The sequence below is a fragment of the Lissotriton vulgaris genome, chromosome 7 (assembly GCF_964263255.1).
Source record: "Lissotriton vulgaris chromosome 7, aLisVul1.2, whole genome shotgun sequence".
Taxonomy (NCBI): Eukaryota; Metazoa; Chordata; class Amphibia; order Caudata; family Salamandridae; genus Lissotriton; species Lissotriton vulgaris.
Window position 1 is genome coordinate 623,391,434 of NC_141695.1, and position 22,502 is coordinate 623,413,935.

At 45.1% G+C, this 22,502-nt stretch overlaps 1 protein-coding gene across 1 annotated transcript in view; it reads right to left on the bottom strand.

The window, feature by feature from the left end:
- Positions 1–22,502, bottom strand: part of LOC147702154 (proton channel OTOP2-like) — a 198,243-nt gene that overhangs the window by 88,832 nt on the left and 86,909 nt on the right. The window contains exon 2 of the mRNA XM_086930799.1: positions 17,582–17,951. Coding sequence (XP_086786925.1) covers positions 17,582–17,930 — 349 coding nt within the window. The 5' untranslated portion in view covers positions 17,931–17,951. The remainder of the gene's footprint in view (positions 1–17,581; positions 17,952–22,502) is intronic.

Here is a 22,502-nt window from a genome sequence, read left to right on the forward strand (position 1 = left end):
ATCTATTACATCATTTTGTATTTCATCTTCAGCGTCTGTGGAGAGAGAAGATGCACAGGGAGACAAAATGGGAGGTGGAATGAGCAGGAGTGAAATAAAAGCATCAAAACAGCATCCATGTTACCTAGTATGGCATTTTGTGAAAATGTGTCAACTAATATACATTAATAAACACACTTCTGTAAGTCATATTCAACTAGTTTCAACTGCAATATTATTAAATCAGCATTTGTGTATTGCATCAATCATAAAACTCATTATTACTCAACATTAATTATCATTCAAAATTCGGAACTTAAAAAAATTATTTCCCACAAGGGGTATGGAATTTTCATGTTTATTTTGTCCTTGGGACAAGTAGGCCCAACCCTCTCCAGTACAAACCCTTTGGCTGTTAGTTTACAGTGCCACATTATGGACCAGGGAAGGGCATTGTCTGCAGCTAAGGTAATATGTGTCCTTAAATTAATTTTATTCAAATTTGTATTTATGGTTCAGGAATATAAAGCCTTTATTTTTAGGGTGAGCGCTCTTAGGAAATGTAAGTTGGAACTGAACTTTTGACAGTGGTTCCAGTGTAAAAATGTGTACACGTGTTTGTAAAGTTTAACAGTATGAGGCTTTCTTTATACAATGCTCCCAGAATGCTCTCTAATTAGATACAAATATTTGCAGAAGCTTGAAAGCAAGATTGATGATCCTTTCCTTTAATAATAAAATGTTTTTAAAAAAATGCAACTAGGAAAAAAATGGTTTTGCTAAACTACTGTGAAATTGTAGGTAACATTCATTGAAGCATCATTTACTAAAATGTATGGATGCATGCTAGTATTTCCCAAAAATATCCATATTGGAAAATTAGTGCAACCAGTTTCAACAAGATAATGGGAAACAAGTAAAAAAACCAGCATTGGCAAAGCTAATCGGCCTGATATTGGTGGTCAGCCTTTTGAATTTGTCAATGCGTGCCTTGTTTTATTATGTTTTTTGTAAAACTTTGTGGGAGCTATTATAACAAACATTTGCAAAAGCAATAATATTTTTTGGTCTAAAAAAACACACATTGCCACAGTAGTCCCTGGCACTGAAACAAAACTACTTTGGGTGCCGATATGCTCCTTGTGAAAGAGTAGAAGTCAGTCAATGGATAGATAGATAGACAGATAGACAGACAGACAGACAGGCAGGCAGGCAGGCAGGCAGGCAGGCAGGCAGGCAGGCAGACAGACAGACAGACAGACAGACAGACAGACAGATAGATAGATAGATAGATAGATAGATAGATAGATAGATAGATAGATAGATAGATAGATAGATAGATAGATAGATAGATAGATAGATAGATAGATAGATAGATAGATAGATAGATAGATAGATAGATAGATAGATAGATAGATTTCTAATAAAAACAAAAGGTCTTGGTTAACTACAGATCTAATTAGGGGACCAATTCTTTAAAAAGTCATAAAATTGCACCTATGGAGTAAGTCATACCATTATTGATGATTTATGGCTTTCATGAATTCACAAGAATTTACAGAAGTGTGCCAGGACATTGTACTCATAGAAAATATGTTTGAACTACTTTTTAGCATGATTAAATATGCAGGTGTAAATTTGCTTATACACACATCGGTTGACAAGTTCACTTTCCCTCTAACCTCTATTTTCTCATCCCTGGAACAAGTTTTACTTCTGATATTGTCAGTAGTAAATTTCCAACTTTTCTCAGTATGGGGAAAAGATTAGAGAAGAGCTGGCGAAAACCCCTAATGCATGCAATTTAATAGGTTTGCACAGAATCAAAAGGGCATTAAAACCCTGGAACTATTACTTAACACTCCTTACAGCCCCAGGATGTAGATCTGCGGAAGGTGGAAAAATGAAGAAATTGTTAGAACTCAAATCTTTCTATATTACGAGCCTCGGCATAAACAAAAATGCTAATATTACAGCTTTTATATAATGAGATTGCTGCCAGAATTTGCCGCTGTCCTACATAACACCAAAGGGACAAGTGTTACTACTGTTCTTTTGTTAGTTAATTTGTGTGTGATGAATATTGGTAAAAGACTTTACATAGTATTTTGGAGTGCTCCAACTACTCCGACTCTAAAAGAACTTCAGCAAATTTCAAATTGTAGATAGATTGGAGTGTTTCTATTTTACTGAAATTTTTAGGTCTCACGCCTAGTGTTGCAGTGCGCAGCACCGCACATGCAGCGCGAGACCTCTAGTACGGGCTTCAGAAAGCTACCCACACGCTTGTGCTTGTGGTTTTGCTTTCCTTGTCTGCCATTGGCTTTCGCGTGCTTTTTAAAAAAAACAAAAGGCACGCGATTGGGCAAAGGCGGGTGCATGTCCGCCTTTGCTACGCCCATTCCCGACCGTGTCTAGGATGCACATCAGCCCGCGGCACAGACGACAGGCTCCCTCGACCCCCTGTTCCTCTGTGGTGCGCACGCACCACTAGTTTTGATTTCCGCTCTCGATCCACTGTTGTGCACACGCACCACTGTTTTAACATGTCCTTGCCATTTCCGTGTACTATTAATACGTCTTCCCATATTATTATTATTATTCCCTTCTTGAAGAGCCAGGAAAACAAAACCACTACGCACAGTGAGATATTACAGGCAGGCAACGGCGTAGGCAGAGCGCGTTGCCCGCGATTCCTGGAAGACGGTGTAAGCAGAGATAAGTGGGTAGCGGCATGTGCTGAGCATGCTGCCCGCGAGGAGAGCTGGAAACTGGGCAGTGGCGTTGAGGCGAGCTTGCTGCCCCTGGCAGGGAAGATCGGACAGTGATGGCGGGCGACGTGGAGAACTGCATTGCTCAAGAGGAGATGGCTTCAGGCTTAACAGAGCCCCATTTAGACAACACAGCAGCGCCGGTTGGGCCGCAGGATGATCTGAGCTCGTGCATTACGTGCAGTCTCGGTGCTGTGCACAGCTCACAGGAAGCTCACAGGAAGGCGTGCAGTATCGGCGCTGTACTCAGCTCACGGGAAGGTGTGCAGTGTACGGGCCAGGCCGTTTTAGGCTACCTTCTATCTATCTATCTCAATACAAATCTTTTCATTTGTTTTCATGCTCTGTAACAATGCTACGTTAGAACAAACAGATTGAGCTCGGAACAGTTTCCAAAAGCTTAGGAGCCCTGAACAAAAATGCTAACTGTTTCTTAGTTCACATACTAGCCTATATCAGAATGAAAGGGCCATCTGAAACGCAACATGATGGTCTTTTTTTGTGAAATATTTAGGTAGAAGTGACCGCGGGTGGGGGGGAGTGATGTTCAATAAGTGTGAAGTTATTTGAAGACCTTTACAATAAAATGAGCCTACAATAGTGTCGAGAAAGTTGTCACCATATTAATAGGGTAAAAAGCAGTGGACCATTTCTAAGTATTGAAATGCAGCAATGTTTACTTGTTATTGTTGAATAAAAGCAAAGGTGGTAAGTAGGAATGTGTATTTCTCATGCCCACTAATGCATCACAGTAAATAGTAGGGGCACAATGCCTCTCTTATAAGGCAACACTAAGGGGTGCCCGCGTTAAGCTTACACCCAATAGGGGAGACAAGACACGGCAAGGGTGGGGGTTCCGCTAACCCTGCCGAAGGAGAACTAGGTGTACTAACATGTAAACACAGAGTTTGTTGAGATGAACGGGGTGGACTGCTCCCGGCAGCTCCAGTATCCACCCGTGCAACCTTCCAGAGGATAAAGTCACTATTCAGGTGATAAGTGCGAATGTGAGAATAAAACGTGCCATGTTACCTTACATCTAATCCTCCTAAAGTCAAATTAACGGCAGGACACCTGGGATAACATGCCTCAGATCCCAACGGCCTCTCTGCAGAGGAAGAGACCGTGTTGTGTGTCTCACAGGAAACGTGCCTGCTAACTTCTCACCCCGCCACCCCCTCCCAACACCAATTCCCCATGGGAGGAGACAGACACAGGTTTGAACTTTTGGAAGGCGGGGGGAGTTACCCCCCCCCGGCCGTATTTATTAAAATATGAAACAAAATTTAAAACTTTAAATTAAAACGTTTCATGAATCATGTACAATTTTATCTTCCATTACATTTTGATGAAGACAAGTTCTTTGGCTAACCTTAACAAATCTCTAATACAAAGGTTTCCTAGCCGAGTCTAGCATCCTGAAAATGCAAAACATTCTAAAATAAATTGTACATCCTAGCATTAAGGGCCAACGGCAAGGTCTTAACCGGTGTCAGATCCCTACTACCAAATTCCCGCCCTCATGGTGTGAGTGGCGCATGCGCAGAGGACTTTACCCTCGCTGCCAACTGTAACTTCCCTTGTCGTGGGGGCCCCCTTTCACTCAACGCCATCTTAAACGTCATCCGAGTTCTCGTGCGAGGTATCCGTAAGAAGGACAGCGTGGACTCCCCCCCTTCCCCACACTCTCTTCTGTCGGAGCGGATATCCGGCCCCCGGGAAATTCGTAGGAGGGGCATATAGCCGTCTCCTGGGAGGGGCCTATGGCCGTCTCCCCCTATGCGACCCATCCGTAGTGGGTGCCGCCTCCCCGTGGGAGGGGCCAATGGCCGCCTCCCCCCGGGCGCTCCCATCCATACTGGGTGGCGCCCCCCCTAGGGACCTTGAAATCACTGCTCACCGATCATGACCTTACCGCCACAGGCCGGATAGTTGACCGACTATCCGGCCCCCCCACACCTCCTAAAGGTCATGTCTCCTCAACGCCCTCAGCCACGCTACGAAGTCTCCTACGAGTAATTCATTCCCAGCCCTGGACAGGTGCACCCCATCATTCAAATAATAGTGATCACCCCGGATACACCCATGAGGAATGCTTTGTAAGTGAGTAGAGCGAAACAGTTTCTCGATCTTGTTGTTGACCCTCTTTACCGAGTGGTTCAACGCCGACACAGACAGACCCCCCGCCAAACTCTTCTGGGAATCATGTGGGACCAAGCAATCGTACGCCCCGGAAGCCTCTTGGACAACCAACTGACTGCTGACAATATGTGCTCCAGCAATACCCGTCTTCCCAGCCTTACCAAGTCATTGCCCCCCAGATGCACTATGATTACAGATGGCGGTGACCTTTGCCGCCCTAACAGTTCCTCCAGATAGCTCTGAAACTGGTCAAAACAGAGGCCTCTCTTCCCATGGAAGGACACTCTGAACCCATACTCTTCAGATGCGTGGATCGCGTCACCTGCCTTGAATATGTCCCCGGCACGCCTCACGTATGAGTGGCCCACGACCCATACCACTTGATCTCCAGTCGGTGGTCCTTTGGTGTTGGGCCGATCCCAATTTTCGCCCCGCGTTACAGGCTTGCGAAACTGTAATCCAAAGAAAAGACAACAAGCGTGAGTGCATTTCATCAGTCTTTCACAACATGTGCAGTCGCACATACCTCTTGAAACAGTTCGAGGACCAACGGCCTAACTGTTTCACTTCCTCCGTACCCAGACCCCGAGCCGTAGCCTCAGTAGCGGCCCCTATTCTGAATGAGTGGGTCCCAAAATCGTGCGGGTTCAGGCCCGCCGCAGCAATTGTAATTGCCAGCACCCTCCGAAACTGAAATCTCGTCAATGGGGTGCCGTCCTTGCGTCTAAGCAGGGTCCCCCCCATGTTGTCAACCTCTGTGCCAGGTAGTCCTCTAAATACCTTATGGGACAACTGGGGCTCCCTCGGGCGCGCTGCAGAACCACACTATTCCCCAAAGCTTCCTGGTTTGTTTTGGACCTGGCTATCGAGATCAACAGAGAATCACCCCGTAATTGAACATGATCCCTGCATAGACCTCCCTCCACATCCTTCTTGTTCCTTGCTACGAGTTCACTTACCCACATGGCCCCATGGAATGCCAATGCGAACGCCGCTCGGAACAGAATTACCTCGCTGGGCGATGAGCATGTCTCATCCAGTTTAGCTAGTAGTAAGGACAATCTGTCTAGCCCAATCGGGTGCCTTTTATCGTGTCTGCGACCTTCCAGGCGCTGCCAACCGTGGAGCGCCTTCCTGACTAAGAAGGAACCCGTCGGGTCCCGTATCCCGTGGAGCTGTGCCATGAATGATATGGCTGCCCTATATCTGTTGGCGGTTGCTGCCGATCGGCCTTCCTTAAGAAGTGCCACCAAAAACCCGAGGAAGGATTCCTCCCGCCCCCAGCTATGTCCCCCTACCGGCCCTAAAAAGGCGCAGTATGAACGAAACGCTCCCTCATAAGCTTTTCTCGTCCTGGGCGCTAAACTGGCTGCCACGAGGTCTTGTAATCCAGGGCACCGATCTGCCATAGTGCTTCGGGGAACTGTGCCGCCACTAGTTCCGCTGTGGGTAGATAACCCCTGAAAGCCTGCATGTGTGAACGAGAGAGTGCATCAGCTGCATTATTCAGTACACCTGGCACATGCCTTGCCCTGAATTGTACATTCAATCTCATGATTCGCAATACAATTTCTTTCAACAGTCTCAAGATCCACTTGCAGCGTGCAGCCTGGTGATTAATACACTCGACCACCGTCATGTTATCTGACCAAAACACCACTGAGCGGTTCCTAAAGTCTTCCGGCCATGCCAACAGAGCAACCCAAATGGGGAATAGCTCCAGGAACCCAATGTTACCTGTTAGGCCACTTGAATGCCACCACGCCGGCCAAGTTCGCTCCAACCATCGGTTACCAAAGATCGCGCCAAATCCCACACTCCCAGCCGAGTCAGTCCACAAGCCCAGTTCGTCAGACGATGCTGGGGGTTTGTTCCATGCCACTCGACCGTTGAAATCCGCCAGGAATGCTAACCAAATGCGCATGTCCTGGCGAACTCTGCCGACAGTCTAGTGTGGTGGTGTCCTTCTTTAAGGCCCACCATAGCTTGTGCTATGGAACGTGAGAAGGGGCGAGCCATCGGTATCACTTTTAAGGCAAAATTAAGCTGACCCACTGTCTGTTGTAACTGATACAGGGTCAACTTGTCCTTACGGAGACATTGTATCAAGGAAGCCCTGAACTTGGCCACCTTCTCAATTGGCAGACGGAAACACCCCTCCACTGAGTCCAGCTCAATCCCCAGAAACTCCAGTGAGGTAGATGGCCCCACCGTCTTACCTGGCGCCAATGGGACCCCAAACTCCCACATGTGTGTGCAGAAATCCTGCAGTGTTTGCGCACATTCCGGAGTGCCCGCCGGACCTAGAAAAAGGAAATCATCCAAATAGTGCATCACCTGTCTATGCCCTGTGGCCTCGGTGAACGCCCATTCCAAAAAGGAGCTGAACATTTCAAAATAAGCACATGAAATTGAACAACCCATGGGCATACATTTATCCATGTAATATTTCCCTTGGAACGTGAATCCCAGCAAGTGCTGGTCCCGAGGGTGTACCGGGAGCAACCTGAATGCCGATTCGATGTCTGATTTTGCCAACAGTGCACCAGGGCCCAGGCGATTCAACAGAACGACTACATCATCGAACGATGCGTATCTAACTGAGCATACCTCAGGGTCAATAGCCTCATTTACCGAGGCCCCCTTAGGGGCCGATAAATTGTGGATGAGTCTATACTCCCCCGGGTCTTTCTTTGGAACCACTTCTAAAGGTGAACACACAAATTCCGCAACTGGCGGGCAGGCAAATGGCCCCGCTACCCGCCCCAAGCTGACTTCTTTCGCTATTTCTCTGGCGGCCACCGCCGGGTTGTGCTGAATAGACAGTTGGTTCTTACAGAAGGGGCTCCCCCGAAAATTTCCCGCCGGGATTTTGAAGTCATACAGAAAGCCATTCCTCAAAATCCCTGCGGATACATGATCTGGGTATCGGTTCGGCCAGGGGTCAAAGCCAAGATATCAATGGGCGAAGATGTTTGCTTCCAAGGCACCACCTCAATCCTGCTTGGATCCCCCCTTTCCTCCTGCACCATTGGACTTGGATCAACAGATAGTTTCTGGGTGTGAGGAATTCCCACAGCCCGAACAAGCATGCCGGAACCTACAAGTTCCTTGAGGCCTGTTACAGGTTCCTTTGTTGAATCCCCAACAAACCCCCCCGCTTGCCTCCATTCCCGCCGGACCTGGGATGCCGCTCCCCTCCGGCGTTCGCCCGAAAGGGCTGTGCCGGCTTCTGTTGGAATGTCCCAGAAACGCTCGTGCTTGGTACCGACGTACCCACCGGTCCCGGCAAAAGCTGGTTATGCCACGACACCGTGTCCAGACAATCCCATGTTAAAGCCTCGTTAAACTCTTTTGCTTTTCTAAAGGTAACGTCATAACCATTCCATTCATTTCCCCCGTACATTGCATAGAAATTCATGATCCTATTCTGATAACATGATAAGTCGGGCAACACTTCAGGTTTACGCTCACCCATAACTGCCGTAAAAATAAAAAAGGCCCTGACCCAGTTCACCATGGTCTCATCGACCCTGAATTCCGCCATCTTGGCTCGCCATACGCTGGGGTGCCACAAATCTTTCTGGGTCTTTGCATATTCTACCTCACGATGGTCAGTCAAAAGTGAAAACATGTTGATGTATTTATCTCCCCATATCATTTCTTTCGTAGCCATAGGAATGTGCTGCGATAAACTTTCCCGCCTTGAAGGTACTGAACTCTCCCCCACCAATGGAAATGGTCTCTTACCGGGTTCAGCTGTCTTCCCAGCCGTGTCTGTTGTCTTAGCTCGACCGTCCGTCGTGACCCCCGTCGCTAGCTGCGGGGGAATAAAAGGTACATTCGCTGTCCCGGCATCCCTTGACTGCCGCAACTGCTCAATAATTAATCTGGCTTCTTCAGCCGGATCGCCCGCAGCCACTGATCCCCCTGCTCCTTTCTTTAGCCAAGGTAACACTGCTGCTAACTGAAGGGCCAGTTCAGCGGGCATTTGGTCATCCCCAATTGGCGTTATCACTATGGGGATTGGTAAACCCCCATCCGGACCTGGTACCGGGCTATCTACCGGCGCGACTGGGCTGTCTGCGCCCCGGCTCGATGGAGGCACTTCTGGGACTGGGACCTCCCTGGAACCTGCCCTCCCCTTATTCCTCTTACCCTTACCCCCTGGGGGGACATTCAGCAAGGCCGGTCCTATGACTTTTTTAGGCCGCCCGAGGGGGTGTTCTGGGCCGCCATCTGCTTCTTGATGGCCGCTAAGCCCCGACCGAGCTCATCCACTTTACCCATCTTCCGGTCCATCACCGCTACTCGGTTCACCAAGGTGTGTAGCATCCTCTCCATCTCGGTTTCCCGCTTTCTTGCCAGACATGACTTCGGTTACTCCGTCCGACCTGATCCTCAAGGGTACTCGATCTTCCACACGCCTGACACTGAAAGAGAAATAACAAAGATTACAAGTTCTCAAAATTGCCGCTTGTTCCTTCAAGGGCTCACGAGCGACGAGTGGTGCAGCCTTCAGAGCACTGGAACAAGAGGAAGCTTCGTTGGATTCCCTCTCTATTTATCCATCTGCGGGAGGGCGGGGGCCCACCTCAGGTACGCCCATCCGTGCGCGGACTTCCGGGCGGGGGTTTAGGACAACCCCTTCTGGGCCGGAAGGGCGTGCTCCGGCTACGCCGCTTTGGGCATACCAGCCGAGACACGCCCCCCGCCCACAACGGTTTCCCGGGGGGATCGGGGCACCCATCCATACGTTCGGGGGGACCGAGTGGTCTTCCCTTTCCAGTCTCACAGGAAACGTGCCTGCTAACTTCTCACTCCGAGAGCAGCCACCAGCAGCATTCCCCCCTCACCACCCCACCCCCCAGATCCTGCGGGTGGGTAACAGAAGGAGAGCCATCTTTGCATCGAAAACCCTCCTGCGCCTCAGATGCCGGTCACAGGGACGCTGTCACATCGCTCCCATCAGCCCCGTCCTGTGGTCACCATCACCTCTATCATTCGCAGGCCTGGCTGGTGTCTTAGGCAGTGGAGGGGACATTACCCCCCATTCGTTGTGTCTCCTTTGAGCACTGCAGCTGGGGACTGTGGGGGTCTTCCCCCACCCCCTTCGCTCTCTCTTGTTTTTGCTTATTTTCTTTTTGTTTACAGCCACACTTTGAATGGCTGCAGCTAGCAGCTGCCACGTCAGCATCGCCATGTTTGTCTTTTCTCTACTGCTGTTTTCAGTCTCTGAGATCCAGCAGAGTACATAGGAGCTTCAACTGTAATTGAAAAGAATACATTTCTTAAATGCTTCATCTAGCAGCAAATGAATTGGAAAATTAGAGCCACATTATGCACGAGTCATCGTCTTTCCATAAATTTTCTAATCAGCTGAAAAATGAAGTGCTGGAAATGTGCGTGTTTATATTCCACAGTGTGCGTATGAAACTTGGGCCACTATCTTTGACACACCCAGACAGAGATTGTCTAGGCTGCTTAATGTTTGAACTAGTTGACACACTCTAGCATATTAACCGGCTGCAGAGGCTACCATCGTTAAAGTCCCTCTATCAGAGATATAGATGTGCATGCGCGAACCGGGAATGAGGGAGAGAGCCTTGAGATACCACCACAGCCCGAGGCAAAATGGCAACAATAATAGAACAATCCACTCACTTTTTAGGGAAGGAAACAAGCAGTCCAGCATTGGGAGGTTGGAGCAGACTATTTATGTCAGCCATTGTTTGCCCTCAGCAACTCCATTGTCTTCAAAGGGGCTTCAAATAATTCAATGTTCTAATTGTAGTTACAAATGAAACAGATATCAATTACTTTCAAATGTTGTTGGAGTGGCTGTGACCGACTTTAAATTGCTAGGGACCTGACCATTCCGGTTGGTCTCTTCCTCATGTGTTCCATAAAGTACACATTCGGAGTACACATTCAGAGTGAGGATAAGTATACTACCACTTAACAACCTATTAAAACATACATGTTTTGGTGCACAGGTGCAGAGCATGGCGCCTGCTAGTAGGACATTGCACAAAGGCACACATGCAACTCTAAAATTCTCAGTTAGTGCCTAAGTTGCAGACAACACAACAGCGAACCAAGGAGCAGTGGTGCAGTGCTGCTGTCAAATGTCAAACAGAAGTTTACTGACTTTGTTTTAATGTGCTAAAATGTAAATATTTTAGTTAACACTATACAACTTCAGAGGATCAATATTTTATGCTTCAACTAGCACTTGAAAAACAGCTGCTACACACCCACCTCTGCACGTTATGTATGCCGCAATGGAAAAAATGACCCAGGCTTGGACTTGCCTGCTCATGACAGCAGCCACTGTGACAAATTGATTTATTTCATTATAGTACCATACAATACCTAACGTTTAAAAGACAATCAGATTCAGGTAAGACCTTGCACACCATTTACAGGGCTCCAGTTTTAAGGTTGCGTCAATGAGAATATACACTTTATTTTACAATTTAATTTACAACCGCAGTGAAACTATGGAATTGTTGCAAAATGTTTAAGATGCGATTGTCAGATATTCCCTTTTATGACAGGCACATGCTGATGAGCTTTGCGGGGGTCAACAGAGGGTAAACAACATTATCATTTCCAACGCCATTTACTATGCCAATAGCTCTTTAGAGCAAAGAGTAGAGAATGTACTATAGTACAAATGCAATGCAATAGATTTCGCAATTACAACAAAGTGAGCTATTGCCATTTTCAAATACACCATTTGATTAATGCTTCACGAAGGGAAAAAAAACAATAACATTTTCAATGCCAATACCTCAAAACAATGTTATTGAGAGATCTATTGCGTTGCAAATGCTTGTTTTGTTCAGGATATTAAAAACTTGCAGTCTGTAGCAGCTCCACCAACGTTTTTTGTACCAGAAAACCAGAAATTATATGGGAGGATGGCCGGTGGCATTTGAAACCTACATTTAGGCAGTAGAAAGAGAAATTGTCGACGCAAAAAGAAGCTAGCCATGCCTAAGCATAGTCTTGGTATAGGAGATAAAAGATTTTTTTTAAACATTACCTGTTCCTAGCAAGAGATTAGAAGAAAATGGAGGTTTTCGCCCGACATGGAAGAAATATGGGATGATGAATATGAGGAAGCATTAATAGGTGTAGAAGACAATATAGTAAGAAAAACTGTCATTGTTGTAGAACAACACAAATTATTTTCAGGTGCGCAATCGCCAGGTGAATCAATTGAACAATTTGTGGGGGCATTACGCTTACTGGAAGCCGTATGCAAATTCAAATATTTACATTAGGGATCAATTAATAAATAGAAATGACAATTTGAAAATACAAGAAAGGTTGTAAGATCAGTCTTTAAAGACATCTATAGGTGTAGTGAAGTGTATGAAAAACACCTCTCTTTACCTGAAAGTCTTGAATAGTGGGCAGAGGGCGAGAAATGGATGTCATGAAAACACTGACTCAAGTGAAGTGAATGTGTTACAACAATCCGCAGACAGTAGGAAAATTACTGGTGGTAAGAAAAAAAATGCAGATGGGGTCGGGAGAAACGCCAATGTTATAGATGTGGTAGTATGAAACATAGCAAACTTAAGTGCCTGTCTAGCATTGAAAGTTAAGTGCTCTAGCTGTAAAAAGGGGCATTTCTCCAGAGTGGGAAAGAAGGAAGAGTATGAGTCAAAAAACAGTATATCTGTGATAAATAAATACCAGCAACAGTTGTAGGGAGAAAACTGATGGCGGGAGTAAAGAGAATGGAGTAGAAGTGTTGGTAGAAACCTTCTGGATAAATGAACATACACCTTTTCCATACCGTTTCTTACTTCGTTGTCCTATTTGGTCCACGATATGGGCAAATCAAGAGGCATGCACAACTATGAGAGACCACTTAAATATCTTGAATAAGTAACTAAACAAACTTAAACAATTACAAAACCAGAAGGTGTACCACCCTCCTGATACTCCTATTTTTCTAACACTTCCACTCAAATCTCTCCATGCAGGATTGCCTCTGAAGAAACTAGTATACAAGAATTATCTTTACCAAGACCCAACTGTACTTGGAACTCATGTTATGGAAGCATGCACAATCAGATAGAGCAGCTAAATACCCTTGGGACTTACAAAGGAGCTAGCTTCTTTTGCATATTTGCTCACAGGCTGACACCAATTTTGGGGCTACACTCATTGATCACACAGGGGCTTGCCGACAGTTTTTAGACACACCATTCCACTAGTCACTCTCACAATAACAAATGTGGATGATTAGGATATTCCCCCTTATCGCCATCTTTGACATTGCTGTGTGGTATTCTCTTGCTTTTGGTCCCAAAGGGGGTGTTCTTGATTGCAACATGAGCTGTTTAATGTGTGTTCTCACAAGTATCTCTACAAAGGACTTCACATTGAAAGAAGGTTTTTTCTCTGCACATGTACAATATGACACTTGAGTAGCACCAAAACTCAAAAAACGTTTTCTTATGGAGTCTCCGTTTCCTAAAAACAGTCTTTATGTACTCTTCCACCATTATATATTCTAGACTTAAAAAAGGCCCAGCCCTGTTTGTAAAAATGGTGCTAAACACGTGTTGGCTGTTTTGCTGCTCGCTTCACAAACAATAAACATGGAACAGAAATAAATGGAACAGAAACAACTCAAATGGAGAAGCATGTCTCTTCATTAGTCATCACCTGGGATAATGTGTACCAATGATATTTCAAGAAAGTGCAATCATCAACTAAAAGCATGGGACCATGGGAGTAAGCCAGTCCCATAGCAGCAGTATATACTGGGTTATCAGCACTCTGTACCCTTTTCCATTTTGTAATTACAAGCAGTAGTAGCCCCAACACTCTAAATCACAGTGCAGTTTGTACCACACAAAATGTGGTTTGAAATGCATGTTAGGAAAGAATTATAGGTACAATACAGTATGTAGGGCCTTACATACTCACTCAAAATATCTGGTATGGGTCTTGTTCATCGCCTAGTACTGCAACAGCCCATTAACCAACCATCAACAACTAAACAGGCATGGAATAACTGAAGAGATCACATACTGCTGGAAAACTGGAGGACTCTAATGTAGTCCTTAACTGCAGGTCCCAACTAGCTGCACACTCTAATCGCTTCCTTACATCTCACAATTATTCAGATCAGATAAGGGATGATAGCAATCATCCAGCACATACAGCAGATCTCCCCAACACTTTCCCTGCAACTATTCCTGCTCAGGACTAAAATCGTCAAACAAAATCTCAGCTTGAGCAACCCAGTGCAGTAACCTGCTTAGTAGACATTGATTACAAGAAATACCAAAAAGAGACCCGCAGAGCTGCTCAATGCTGCTAGAAAACTATGACCTACATGCATATCTCACACTTTTTCACCCACTGCGCTGCATCCCATACAACAATAACTGCACCGCTGTGGTCATAATGCACAACACAGAAGCACTTCTTTAGGGCTGTGGCTCAAGAGGCACCCTTTCAACCACACACTCTACATAGTGTAGCTTGCTGCTCATGTAGTCAAGGGTTAAGTGGCCCACATATAGGTAGTGATACATAAATGCTGCACTACAATACAATTGACTCTTTGAAGCCGAACTGTTGGCTTTGTGCATGCTTGTCTAGGTTGGTAGTATATTTGAATGTCTGAGGTAGTGGTAAGACATGAAGCAGCATATTTGGCCTTATCACCTCAGGATTGTCACTTTTTGTGACATTCCTGTGGTGATTATCCCTTTTCCTTATTTTCAAGGTAGCATTTAACCGCTTAACGTGGCTTAAGCTTTCTGACTTACATTGTTGGTTTCAAATCAGACAGCCTTATTACAATAAAGGCTGTTGGATTTGAAACTGACCGGTCGGACCGACTGACTTCTGACAGGCTCAAGGAGCCCACCGGCCAGTCGGAGGCCAATCATAATCCCCTATGTACTGCGTTTACGCCATGGGGATTATGACGTGGTTTCCGTCAGGCTTTTCATGCCGGGCTTCAGGGCCGGCCTTAGGCATGTGCAAGCTGTGCACCTGCACAGGGCCACCAAATCCCAGGGGCCACCACATCAATATATAGCCTTAATATAATAATCCTCTGAGGATCGATATATATTTGTGTGGGGGCCCCTGGCAGGGATTTGGTGGCCTCTGGCTCTATACAACTTCCAAACACCATGACCCCCCCTCTTCACTGGCCTCCGCGCTCCACCCCACCCGGACCCCCTCTTCCAGGGCCCCCTACCTACGCTCCCTGCCCAGGGCCACCATGAACCTAGAGCCGCCCCTGCGGGCTTTCAGAAATGAAAAGTCTCTTGGAGAGCGACTTTGGTGGCTCCTGACAGGCCCCCTTGCCACTACGGCCTCCGTTGGAGGCTGGGGGGCACCTGGGAATCCCTGCACTGCGTGGCAGGCACCATCAGGTGTCTGCCATATGGTGCAGAGATTGACAAAAACACTCATTTCTCGATGGGAGCTAGCGCTCTGGTGGGTTTATGGCCGCAGCACAAGCTCCCATAGAGAAATGGGAGTGTGCGACCACACCATCCTAATAATGCGGTCGGGACCGCTGACCGAAGGTTGGTCGTCCCGATTTCACAATGGTGTTCTGCGGACGAAAGTCTGCCCGACATCGTAATGAGGACCATCGCGGGAAAGGATTCGTAATGGGTGTTGCGGTAGACATTCCACCATAACACCCATTGATTTTGATGCTGCCTCCTATTTACAATGGTGGAGTAAATATGGGGCAGCGCAAAAATTAAGAACAGGGAAAACCATATCTTAACAATGCGAAATGAGGAGAAATGTTTTCTTTCTTCTCATATTTGCTGTTTCTATGTGTGCTGCATTGTGCAGCACACAAAGAAACAGCAAATCGGCATGAATGATGTTTTATGTGCAGGAAGGTGTCCCTTCTGTTTATGTGCAGGAAGGTGTCTCTTTCTGCACATAAACAATCATTTAAAAAAATGACGATTTCCAACTTGCACAATGCATTGTGCAGCACACATAGGCGTTACAAATCACCATAAGTGATTGCTTATGTGCAGGAAGGGACACCTTCCTGCACATGAACAATCATTCCCTGCAACACAGACACCCTTGCACTATGGTGCAAGTGTGCCTGTGTTGGCGCTAGACAGCGGAGCTTAGCGCCAGCAGTAGGGAAAACGCAGGGATGTGCTGTACCATTGTAAATACATGAGCATCCATGTGTTTTCAGAATGGTGGAGCCTGGCGTTAGCAATTTTTGCTTAACATCTTGCTTTACCGTTCACTTGTTCATATGCCCATACATTTGTAACTTTTCTGACAGGCCAAGCAGTTTGAAACCTAAGGTTTAAGGCAGAGTCAGTAACATGCCAGGTATCCCTATATTTGTTTTGATTTATTTCCTGTTTTACTTCAATACTGACGCCAGCCTGTAGGCACATAGAAAATGGCGATTGGGTGGAGCGGTATGGCTGTAGATGGTCTGGATACTGACTGCTTGACCATAAAGGTACATGTCACCGGAACACCATGCAGTCAGTCCTTGGCCTTCCATCAATAATGAATCATTGGCATGTGCACTAGTATGATTAGTTCAATTGAAATGAACCAACACTAATAGACTGCATTATTTTCTAGAATAGAAGCTCAGACCTGGACACTTGATGGGCCATGTAGACCCTGGTAGCTGATCCATTAGATGGGTAGGGATCATGGCCCCTGTTTCCCTAGTGGAGCATTGTGAGGATCTCCTTGCCTCCTTTGCATATACCACTGTGGTTGTTGCAATGTAGGAAGAGGCAGAGCAGGTGGCATGTTGTTTTGGCCTGCTCAGCAAACTCCTTTTTCAAGGAACAAACCCTAGAGATTGTTTCTGAAACACAAAAAACACATTAACACCGAACTTCTGAGTGAGGGTCATTTCTATTTTTTTCCTGATGGTGACCACCTGGCTTTTGCTGCAGTCTGAAGAGAAAAAATATATGTTGGTGTGACCAGACTAAATAGGGCACATCTTCTGATGTACATTGATGGACAGGCTTTTGGAAGGTGCTGTCAGTCAAAGATTTCCGATCTAGGAGCCAGCTGATCGCCATTGGAAACCGGCACTGTCCCACCTCTAATGAGGAGCGAACTGTAAGTTTGGCAGATGAGGCATCTGCCAGGCATCCACCGAACTCTAAATCACCCATTAGTGCCCCAGTGACATGAAGTAATCTGGTTAATTTAGCAGTGATGGTGCAGTCCAATGATCCAGTACTCCTTTTGCCACTTTACACACTATCCTCTGTCCATCCTACTGTCTTCTATCAGTACTGAATTTAGTTCCATTCACTGACATTCAAACACAAGACGATAAACATGGAGCTGGTAAAGACATTGCCTGGCATCACCTGTGTTACCTGTAATCACACCACGTGAAGCTCCTGGCCCTAGAAGACTTGTAGATATTATGCTGGTTGGTTTGTAGGACAGTAAATTGGTGGCACATCACCCCGTGCCATGTGGGGCGCTGTCAGCAAAGCGTGTGAACTTTTTCCTACAGCACTTAAGTTTTTGGGATCTTTTGAACCCATACTTACAACGTAAAAAGTGAAATTCCTTGTTCCATAACTGTAACAGCTATTGGCTAAAACAACAGGCCTCTTGGTAACTACTGCCAATTGGGTCTGGCTTCACTGAAGATCACCTACCTCGCAGCCATATGGGTCCTGCATGGTGGTCCTTGAAGAGGATAGCGTCTTGGTGCTTGGTCAAGTACATCTGGACACACATCCACAGGACAGACAGGAGCATCAGGCTAGACAGGAAGACCACGACCTCTAACTCATGAACGGCCACCTTTTCCAGCGAGCCTGCAGTGATGAGGCAGCAGCCAAACAGCAGGATGTTGGCAGCCACCAGAGAAGAGAACAAACGGCCTCCTTTCTTCCAGAGCGCGAAGTGATGAGGCTCACTCGAGTTATTCTGTTGGAGCGCAGGTGCACCCTGCTGGTCAGGCGGAACGGTCCAATCCAGCTCCAGTTCTGTGACTGCCTCCATGGGGCTGTGTAGTGTCACTATCTAGGGAGACAAGACATACTTAGGATTAGCAAGCAGAAATGAATTCTGAGATTTGTCAACCAATCAAAATTAGATCATGTACAGCAGTGGTTCCCAAACTTTTGACTCCCGAGGACCCCCACTGAATCACTACTGGAGGCCGGGGACCCCCAAGCAATTTTTACAATTTAAATTTCAAAAAATGTAAACAGTAATTCGCAGAAAATACACAAACAAGTACTCACCAAACCAATACTTGCATTACTAAAGCTTTTATTATTTTATATTGAAAAATATGCAAAAATAAAAACATTTTAATGGGAAGGATGATGCTGCATCTCGGCGACTCATGAAACCAATCCCTGACGGCGGGAATAAACCATAATGTCACTGCCACTGCCATCAGAACACAAGCTGATCACTCGTCACACACGAGAAGAATCATAAAAAGTCTGCTGCTAATTCATAGCTGCCAAGGTTTCAGATTGCTATGTGTGACATTGTCATAAATACAGTGTAATTATGAGGGACAGTTCAGTGACTATGAGTGACACTTGCTCACAAGCAAAATAAAGCAGTGAAGAGGAGGGAAACATAAATATCAGAAATTACACCAATTTGAGCAACAAGACAGGCTAAGTTAACTGCTTCAAAGCATAAGAAACAATTGTTATACAACTCATTTATCATACTGTACCCAAAATTGCGGAAAATAGATCTAGAAGTCTGGAAGACGTTCATAATTTATTATAATCAGATGAGCGACTCACAGACTCACTCGGTTGACGCTGACCACATGACCTTTAAGTAGGGCTGCATTAGAAAGCAGAGCGTGGGAGGCACTCTTTCACAGCTAGAGGCAATTACAGCAGCATCATTCTTATTATTATCAAACATCTTGCTCTCCATGTCTGAAACTTGCCAGAGGAACAGGAAATCAGAAGCCTTCAGAAACTCCACCAAGTATTGACTCCATCACTGCCTCCATCATTCGGACACCAGTAGAAGGGCATCATTAACTGTTGCATAGTGTTTGACTACTAGTCTCTAAAGCAGTTAAAGGAGGAATGGACACCCTGATCTCTCCCATCAAAACTCTGAAGAGGCAAAATGGAGTCAGAAAGAAAGAGCCAATTGCCCAATGGTGTCAAATATGAGATTAATTCTGCACTAAGAACCTGTCCACGGTTCTTAATGTTGTCAAAGTCCCGAGGTGAATTTGGAAGGGCCTCAACAGGATTCTCACATGTGGGAACATATGTTTGAAGAAGCCTGAATGGTTATGATGAGGCAACATATAACTCGCATCCATTATAAAGGATATTACTTTTAAAGGTGAAAAGGCTATAATGTGTGTTATCCATGATGAGTACAGTGAACTGAATTATTCAAGATTGAACTACAGACCACTTAGAGATGTTAACTGAAAATGCCACAATTAAAAGTATGTGTAACTTCTTTCTATCTTCTCTTCAGAAATGGCCCTGATCACCAGTTCCTCGAGTTATAAATATACTTAGACCACAACTTTAAATAAAAAAGACCAGTTGAAACAAAAGTAATAATCCCGCAAAGTGAGAGTAAGGCCCACCTTTCCTAAACAAGTTAATGGCACAGCCTTCGTCACTATTATTTTTTTGGACTGAATGTCAAAGCATTACTTCTTGGTGTCCATGTGTAGAAAGCAACATATGGTAGTTTTACAAATGTTCAAATACTGGGACTCCAGCCGTACAAAGTGTGGTCACAGAAATCCCTGTGGTGCAATTTTCTGTAAGCTTCCAGACTAGTCTTCCGTTAGCTTGTTAAGACAAATGGAAACGAAAATAGAAGTGGATCAGGAAACACCATGTTTGAATATTCACACAAATTATGGTGCCAGCTCTAAGGATTAAAACAATAATTATTAGGCTATTAAACAGATTTCCATGATTCTCTGCAGATAATTATGAACCCCCTCTCTGTCCACCTTTTGGCATCATTATTTCCTACAAATACTTTCACATACCCGTTCGGCGCTATCACTGTTAACATCCACACCTTCATTATGTATATTATTACATTTTAAATTAAACACGTGCACAATGCTCATCGGGTGAAGTGTCCTCCTGCTGGCCCGAAGTGCAGGAATGCTGTTTTGCTTTGAAACGAGAGGCACAGCAGTAGTGGAGACAGGACAGGGCTGGCCGCAAACGCGAGGGAACACGCACTGCTGTGCGAGCGCACGCGTGCGACTATGAAATAATAAATCAATCACCCTTCAGCTTGCACCTAAAGCTGAAATGGTGATTGACCCGATGTTGTTGTGGTTCCCCCGCCCTTGCACTGTCACAAGGCTTGTAGCGCTGTGAAGAAATTTACCATCATCAGAATTCCCAGCAATTTTAATCTCCTGCGTCCAACACTCGTGTCTTCAGTTGAGGAACAAATCTCCGGGCGACTCCTTTCCCCCCAAAACCGAGTGCCCTCACCATGCCACAGGGTGACGGTACAGCGGCTCCTCCTGGGAGTTAAGTGCTGTCCATGTCGCGGCGCCTTCCACCTCTCCTGGGTGCAGCTGTTGCTACCGAGCTTGTAGAGTAGTGTTTACAGTCAGAAGACACACCGGGCCCGGCGGACCCCCTGGGAATGTGTTGCGGACCCCTGGGGGTCCGCGGACCACAGTTTGGGAAACGCTGATGTACAGCGTTTGTTTGTCTAGATACTTATTTAAGTGTGTTATGGAAGATTAGGAGGGTCTGGACTTTCTGAAGCATATGTGACCCTTCGCAGGCATCAGACGCTCACTGAAGTCAATGGTTCTTTGGACCCAGTAAGTGGTAAGGTTGAACCACTAAAACAATTCAATACAAACCCAATCAATTTAAGCACCATGACCAATGTAGACACAGAATGAAAACTCCAGGCGGAAATAAAGTTAAGAAGTTTATTGCAGACTCAAGCTTAAAGTAATTTAGACTATTCGCATTGCCAATTATTTAAAAAACGTAGGGCTATATTATCAAGAACAGGCGATAACATTTTTGCTGCTTTATCGGCAGGAAACTGCTGCTAAAGCGGAGATAATGGCCTTGATAATATGTCCTTGTGAATTCCCATTGCAGCCCAGGTTCTGGTGTTAATCTGGGCTTCTATCGGAATTCACAAGGGCATATTATCAAGCCCATTATCGTCGCTTTGGCTGCAGTTTGCTGCCGATAAAGTGGCGATAATTTTTTCGCCTGTTCTTGATAGTATGCCCCGTAATCACCGGGGGTTATCCAAAATGACAGAATACGTTCAGAGAGACTAGCATTAACAAACATAAATATGCAAGAAAAATAATGCTGAGATAGAGAAATCAAACGCTGCTCAGGATTAGCAATCATCAATTAATTAAAATTCAACAGAGTCATACTTTAGGCAGAGCAGTGGAAAACCCTACAACTCACCAAATTAGGGAAATACATGTGTAGGGCGAGACAGTGACCAAATTTCAAAAAGCACTAAAAAGGCCCCAAACTAATTTGGAAAAAGGATAATCTTGGCATGTAAACTACTAACTAAGGTGGGAAAAAAAAATTAGGATAGAAAAACAAAAAAGTCAGTTTATCAGAAGCTTGAGAAAGAGTCTTCCGAAAGGGATAAATAATCCTAGGTCTCAAAAGGGCATTGAAGGGTCACAAGCAGAGAGGAAAATACCTCTCCAGAAGGTGACACATTAAGGAACTCTTCATCAGCAAATGTGCCTCAGTCAAGAATGTAACGCAAACAAATGAAACAAATGATGGACGGAATGCTGAATATATCATACATTCACCCCCATTCAAGAGATCTGGGTTAAATCCATCGTTCTTTTGCTCACCATGGGTCAAGAATGTAGGCAGCATCTCTTCACAAAAGTCCAGTTTAGCACTGTCATCTCAAAATTGTAAAACATTCTGATTCGCCAGAAGTATCAGCCTATTTTACATTGAAGGGGCATCATCAAATACTATAAATAAATCACAGGACTCTGAGTTAAAACATACTTCTACAGTCCCAAGCTTTCCACGAGAATATCTCCCATCTGTTTGAGTCTAGGCAGGGTTGAAAGGAATGTGTTACATTCAAGTCCAACTGGGTACATGTCAACGCCTTTAAAGAGAGAGGTCTATCACAAGAAGTTTGCTTCTCATGAGAACGCAATCGGAAAGAAGACTTCACTTGTAAAAATTGTGTTTCATCATTTTCATGTGTCTGCGAATACAGCTCTGAATGCCTCACTTATACGAACGCAAGGGAATTATAGCAACGCATTTAATTAATACATTTTAATAAAACACAAATAATATGCAAACTTATGAATTCAGCAGTAAAATATCTCATTAGTATGAATAATAAATGTCATTTTAAATGGAATAGCTCTGTTAGTAAATGTCATTAAATATAACACAGAAGTGCATTTCTCACATTTTGCAGGCATTTCTAATTAATTAATCATTAGAAATTCAATATTGTTTCGATATCCACTGTTATTTAGAGTCTAAATTACATTATAAAACTAGTTTTATCCCTCTTTTTTTAAGTTCAAGAAATTTTATTGGAATAATT